We start from the raw sequence: 6639 nt of genomic DNA on the forward strand, positions 1-6639 counted from the left end.
AGAAATAACCGAGGACGAGAAAAAGTCACTAAGCAATAAGATATAACTAAATCGTTTGCATTACACACCATACAAGTACTTTCGGGTTCATGGTTAAAGTAATATCCGACCTTGATAAATAACGAGATCGGAAGCGGATCATTCGAGCAAACGATGCATGAATGCATTGAGTCTCGAGCCTAAATCCAAACTATGTTTGTACGAATAAATAAACATATACGATTCTTTAATATAAAATGTGCAAAATATTTCGAACCAAGAAATGTAAAGCATATGTATTAAAATAAAAAAAATTGTATCAGCCCTACAGGCATAAATTAAAGTAATTACAAAGATAAAGGGACGCAGCCCCGAGGTAAGGTTCAAGAAGGAGCAGTTCCCTTGGCCTTCTCAACATCAACGACACTAGACCCCCCAGGACGAATAGCATGACTATCCTTCTGAGCAGCCTCCCGAGCAGCTTCACTCGCCTCAAGACGGGCATTCCACCGCTCTACATACTTCGCCTCAAGAGGACCCAGGAAGCTAGTGTCGAGGTCGGCATTGTCAACCCAAATTTTGTACATGGCCTGGTCGATCGCTTTTTCCTTCTGCTCTTTGAACTCGTCAAGAAGGCGGGCCTTCTCACCTTCCATTATCTCGAAAGTGGCAGCTTTCTCCTCCTCGAGTTTAGCATTAGCCTTCTCCAGCTCCGCAAGACGAGTCTTCGCCTGTTCAAGCTCGGCCTTTATCTTCTCCAGCTCCGCAAGACAAGTCTTCCCCTGTTCGAGCTCGGCCTTCACCTTCTCAAGCTCGGTCTTCGAGTCTTTGAGTTCATCAGCCATCTTAAGCTGGAGATCTCTCGACTCTTGGGCCAGAGACATGCTCGTATGCACCTCGTTGGTCAGCTTATAATTAAGCTGTGCTGAAACGACGAGGGCCTGAAACACAAAGGATGAATTAGGTCACGAGCCAAGACATAAATAATTAAAGGAGAGTTGCGAAAATTACCGCGGCAGTAAGTTCAATACTCTTATCATAAAGAGTATTACAGTCTGGGGCCTTGTGCACTAGATCCCAGTGGTCAGCGCCGAAGCCTGAAAAACTCTGACCTACTCGAGAGAGAACGTCCGAGCTAAGCACAGCCCCTTGGGTCCCAGCATCACCGTCAAGCACGAACTCTTCAACATGAGGTCGGGCCGTCGGCAGGAGGACCTTGGAGATGGAGGGTTTCTTTGGAGGTCGGCCAATTGTTATTTGAGTTGCGGCTGGAGGAAGCAAGGTGGGCGCGGTCAAAACAGATGCATCGACCTGGACATTCGGCTCCTCGACTGTGCTCGCAGCAGCCTGAGCCGTTGGGGTCTTCTCGGTGCGTCTGGGGACCTTGGATGGCCGATCGGACCTCCGCGAGGCTCTCGGGCGCTTACTCTTTTGAGCTCCAGCTCCCTCATCACTGAAAAGCACAACGTCAAGGTCGGGATCCATAGCACCTGCACAGTTCCAATCGAAGTTAAACATAATGCTAATAAACTTGGAAGATAAAAAAAAAAAAAAACCAAGTAAAGAAAGACCTAACTGGAACTCTCCCCTGAGCTTGAGCTCAGAGACCATGAAATTCCCCCATCTTCAAAAGAGGCGGGGGGAGTACCTTCCCTATAGGTGGACGTCAACCTTGAAAGGTCCCTATAGTCATTGGTCCCATATTGGACGGCTATCCCGTCCCACACCTCGTTCAGACTGTACATAGTGTCATACTTCCCGAGCCAACTATCAAACCTATGAACTCGGTCATCTACCCAAGTCCATATATAGAAGTGGTCCCTATCATCCGGGCAAAAAACTAACCTATCGGGTTTGTGTTTTAATAAGGTGGGGGACCACATTTTCGAGCTAAGGATGACTGTACCTTGATCATCCGAGTCCGAGCTTGAGGCTTCATCGTTAGCCTCGTTCCTCGATTGCGGGCTTCTTCGGCAAGCTGGAGGCGGGGGCCTCACCTCTCTCCTTGGAGGGAGGATGCCTGTTGGCAAAGGCATGAGCTCCCAGTGGTCGTACTTTTTGTTGGACCAGTCCGAGGTGGACTGGCCATCTCCCAAAAGCCCGCAGGCTCGGAGCTTACTCTCATGCAAAAGATATGACAGAGACCTCTTGCCATAAGGGAGTTGAAGTAGAGCCTCTCTATGCTCCTTCATCACGTCATCGGGAGTAGGACGGTGAAAGTTGGCTGGAAAACAAAACACATTTCAACTAAGTACAACCTACAGACAGAAGTCCGAGCACAAAAATAAAGAAGGTTGGGGTACTTACGAATTCGTCTGAATGAGTAGTATCGAGACGGGGACAAGCCATCTATCCAGAAGAAGGCTTTCTTAAAGTCAGGTGGATGGTTAGGAAGGTCCTCAAACACCTTTTTCTCTTTGGGGTAGCTCGAGAGATAGTAGAAGCCGTCTCCTCCCTGAGCTCTGGAGGGATTGCTTTTCAGAAAAAAAGAGATACAAAATCTCCTTTGGTGAAGGTCCTTTCCACTCCAACTCGTGGTATAACGACCTCAGGGCAGACAAAACCCTGTAAGAATTAGTGTTGAGCTGGAACGGAGCCAACCCAACAAAGTCCGTGAAGTCCTTGAAGAAAGACTTCAAAGGCGATAGTGCTCCTGCCTTCATGTGCTCCTGACTCCATGCCGCATACCTCAACCTGTTGTCAGGGTTTCCATTCCCTGGAGCATAGCAGCTTCGTTCACTAGAGGTTGGAGCTCGACACCTTAAGGAGCTTGACAACCTGAGACCATGGAAGGCCAGGATATTAGTTATCTGATTTATCGAGGTGACCGAGCTCCAGTAGTGGTCAGCCTCAAAGAATTCCCTCCTCGGTTGCGAGGTAGAAGTGTAACGACCCGGATTTTCAAGACTCGATAATGCGGAAATATAAATGTTTTCATTTAACAAAATGTCTCAAAAACCCATAGAAAAAAAAACTTTTTAAAAAGTCGTATGGCCATACTTAACATTTAGTTACAAACATGTTTTATAAAGATTAGAGTGAGCCTAGTTTAGGAAAATTACACAACATTTCCAAAAATAAAAAGGCTTCCCAAAAGGTCGGTCCACATGTACATTTGCAAGGAAGACTCCAGCGCTCACTGCTCTGCCTTGCCCTTGCTCTTACCTACAACATGAAACAACTAGGTAAGCGAAAACGCTTAGTAAGATCAACTTTCAAACAAGCATATAGAGAATTAGGGTTCCGAACCCATCCGGGACCCTACACAATCAATTTCAAGAACGCTAAAGCATCCTGGCAAACTTATGGTCATGCCTGATAACCATTGATAAATTAATTCATAACTAGATAAAAATCCTGCACTCAGAAAATCCCAGAACAAGCAGATATATTATATCACAACTATATCTTACCAACAATTATAACCCTGCACTCAGAAAATCCCAGAGCAAGCAGATATATTATAGCACAACATAATTCGAGACCAACGCTCGACAATTTCCAACAATTCAGGCATAACGCGCCCTCCAACATAATTGCTAATCTGTAAAAGAGAACCGAGTCTCCACACTAAGATCTAGCCAATAAATATCCTCAACAATGGTAACTATCGTGTTACCTAGGGCATCGCTACATATTCAAGAGTGTAATCCAATTTACACGGTTTTACGGAGACTTCTATGTTAATCAGTGGTGCTGGTGAGCAGCTGCCCCTAGGGTGTTCAACCTCACTCAATCTTGGCAACCCCTAGTATCTCTAGGCACTCTCACGGAATGGCCAATATTCACGGCTGCTATCCGGGAATAACTTATCAGAGCACTTGCTCGGATTCTAACCGTCCAATGATTAAGTAAGCATGAGGGCCCCTAGGTCCCATTTATCTTGGCGCCCCTAGGTTTAACCAGCTTATCCTCATCTCATGGCCACTCGTCGCGGTAATGAACCGGACATAAATAAAATCAAGCAGTGTGACGGGGATCAACCGTCTAGGATATGACGGACTTCTACCGTTCATATTTTCTAAATCAGCACCCACTAGACTAACGTCTCTAAGCAACTTTCTATGACAGCCTATATATATGCATATATCCCTATACTAACATACAAGAGAATAATCATTTCATGTTGCAGCCATACAATATAAGTTGACTTACTTGGAGTCCTTAGCGCTCAGCAGGTTTTCACCCTCCAACGTTCAGTCCAGTTACGCTTAGCCAATACTGTAGTTATCCATACAGTATACTCGGATTAATTATGGCACTCATAATTCATTATTATTATTTTGGGCAGTTTGGTCATTTTAATAAAAGTCATTTGTAAGGATTTATAATCCTTATTTGGTTTTAAACCTATTAAGGAAAGTCATACAAAATATTCGAGACTAAACCCTAAGTCTCGGGGAGACCTATCCTAAGGTCTCGATACCTAGGCTCGGGTATCACAATGGTATTTCCCACAATCCGCTAAAAATCTTATTCTTTCAAGGTATCGCTATTAACCCGCACTTTCGACTAGTCGGTTAAAATATGTAAGATTTTAACTGGTATTATATCCAGAAAATACAAATAAATTCCTTAATTATTTTTAAAGAAAATAAACTCTTTAAATTTTCCTTTTATTTTTCTTAAGGTTTTAATATCTAAAAACCGTTTTAAGAAAATTGCCTAATTTGTCTTAATTAGGAAAACCGTTATAAATTTCTCATCTTGACTAATTAATTTTCCAAAAGCAATTAATCAATTTTACTTACTAGGAAAAATAATTCATTTAAACTCAAAGAGGTAATTTTAGTGAAAATATGATTTCAAGACTTACCAATTTATATCTTGAAATAAACAAAATTTTACTTTTTACCTTATGTTCCAAAATCTCATTTTTACACTAAGTGTGAAAAACTTAATTTTCACATTTTTAACTACATACTTCGTTAGTTCATAACTTGAAATTTACTTACCCAATTGTTACCAAAATTTCCCAATTCCATTTTTGTTATGCCATTTAGGTCTTTGTAAAATCTTAGGTCAAAATGAGCATTTTTGATTGGTGAAATCATTTTCCAACAATGAGGTAAAAATGACCTTATTTTCAAGTCCTTATTTTTTCCCAAACTTTGACAGTTAATAACTTTCAAACCGTTCAATATTTTCTTACCAAATTTTACAGTGGAATAATAGGTTATGCCAGTAATATGTCCACAAAATTTTAGAAAAAACTGGGTTCATTTGCCCTATACAGTGGCTGTCCAAACTTGGTTCCGAAAATAAGAATACGAAAAAACAGTTTTTTACCTAAACTTTGAAATAGCATAACTTACTCATTTCTAAACATTTTTTAGTGTTTCAAAGGCTCAATTTTATGTACTCAATCTCAACAACATCACAGTACAATTTAATTTTACAAAAACAATATACAGTGGCTGCTTGACCCTTTGGAAGTCACAGCTCAAAACATGTTTTATTTTAGGGTATCCTACAAAACCCTTGGGGGTTTTGGTTCCCATTTTCAAAAATCAATACACATGCATCATAAAAATTATTAAACAACTACCATAACCTTATTACATCACCAACAAGAAACTTTAAGCATTAGATATACAAAATAATGCTTAAAACTAAAAACCCTACAACAAAATCATCAAAAGTAAACTTTTTACCTCTTTGGTGTTCTTGCTTAAGGTTTGGACCTTCCTATAAGCTTTGACTCCTTCAAAACCTTTCAAAAACCCTAACAAACTTCCCCCAACAACATAGTCAATTAGCTATTTGAAACTCTATGCTTAAAACTTTACAAAAGCCTAGATTAGTGAAAGTTTACCTTAGGGAAAATACTTCCTAGACCAAGACTTAGCCTCAAAGTTTCCTTGGTGTTCTTGGGCTTGAAAAATGGAGAGAACACTTTGAGAGGTCTTCAAAAAAGATGATAGTGAATGAGAGATGGAGAGTGATCGGTTCTTAGTGTGGGAATTGCTCACAATACTCTTCAAAATATCACAAGGTACTTGAGTGCTTTTCTACCCACTTGCCCACTTGACCTCTTAATTAAATGGCATTTAAATTTTATAAAATTTGGGTTCACACCACTCTAAAACACCACATGGCCGGCCACCCTTTGCCATATATGATCATTTCATTTTTATTTTATTTTTATTTTTTTAATAAAGGTTTCATAAGAAGAAAAGTCCAAATTGGCTTTTGACACCTTTTTTCACTCTTATTAAGTTTTAATCACCAAACTTAACATTAATTAATTAAATTAAATGTCTCTCACATTTAATTTAATTAATCACATAGTAAAATTTAACCTAAGTTCCATTCATGGAATAAAATTCCCCATTTCGGCAAAATTAGGCATTTAACACAAAATGCCTTAAAATTTCCATTTTCTTTTAGGTTTATTATTTTTGACCAAACTTTAACTTTTATGAATGTATTTTATGCCCAAAATATAATTGCCATGATTTTTCGTTTTATTTTTCGAGATTTTTACCCGATCAGGGTTTTTGTGTCGGTCCAGGACCGAAAGTCTTATCTTGACTTTTAAAATCACAAAATTCATATTTTGGATTGCAATAACTCATGGAATACTTACAAACAAAATATAATATTATTTAAAATAATATTCTTAACCCGGGGGAAAAAATCCCGACCCGAGTCGTTTAA

At 40.0% G+C, this 6639-nt stretch overlaps 1 protein-coding gene across 3 annotated transcripts; it reads right to left on the reverse strand.

Annotated features, from left to right (window-relative positions):
- Positions 1-216: 216 nt before the first annotated feature.
- On the reverse strand, positions 217-6074 carry LOC133805320 (uncharacterized). Of its 3 annotated transcripts, none has more exons than XM_062243480.1 (5): positions 5795-6074; positions 5634-5704; positions 1556-3144; positions 991-1469; positions 217-920 (listed from the first exon to the last, which is right to left on the reverse strand). In XM_062243480.1, the coding sequence occupies exons 3-5, from the start codon at positions 2169-2171 to the stop codon at positions 363-365; spliced, it is 1653 nt and encodes a 550-aa protein (XP_062099464.1). In that variant the 5' UTR covers positions 2172-3144; positions 5634-5704; positions 5795-6074; the 3' UTR covers positions 217-362. The 3 variants fall into 3 exon arrangements, with proteins under 3 accessions (XP_062099464.1, XP_062099445.1, XP_062099456.1); XM_062243461.1 differs by having other exon boundaries at positions 5634-5712; XM_062243472.1 differs by having other exon boundaries at positions 5634-6074.
- Positions 6075-6639: the final 565 nt, after the last annotated feature.

The sequence above is a fragment of the Humulus lupulus genome, chromosome 1 (genome assembly GCF_963169125.1).
Source record: "Humulus lupulus chromosome 1, drHumLupu1.1, whole genome shotgun sequence".
NCBI classification, from domain to species: domain Eukaryota; kingdom Viridiplantae; phylum Streptophyta; class Magnoliopsida; order Rosales; family Cannabaceae; genus Humulus; species Humulus lupulus.

Bases quoted from the DNA above. Each gene is read 5' to 3' on its own strand.
- LOC133805320 (XM_062243480.1), bottom strand. From the start codon at position 2,171: ATGAAGGAGCATAGAGAGGCTCTACTTCAACTCCCTTATGGCAAGAGG. The intron at 1,470-1,555 runs GTTAGGTCTTTC...GGAACTGTGCAG, and splicing joins AAGCTCAGGGGAGAGTTCCA to GTGCTATGGATCCCGACCTT. The intron at 921-990 runs GTAATTTTCGCA...TTTGTGTTTCAG, and splicing joins GTATTGAACTTACTGCCGCG to GCCCTCGTCGTTTCAGCACA.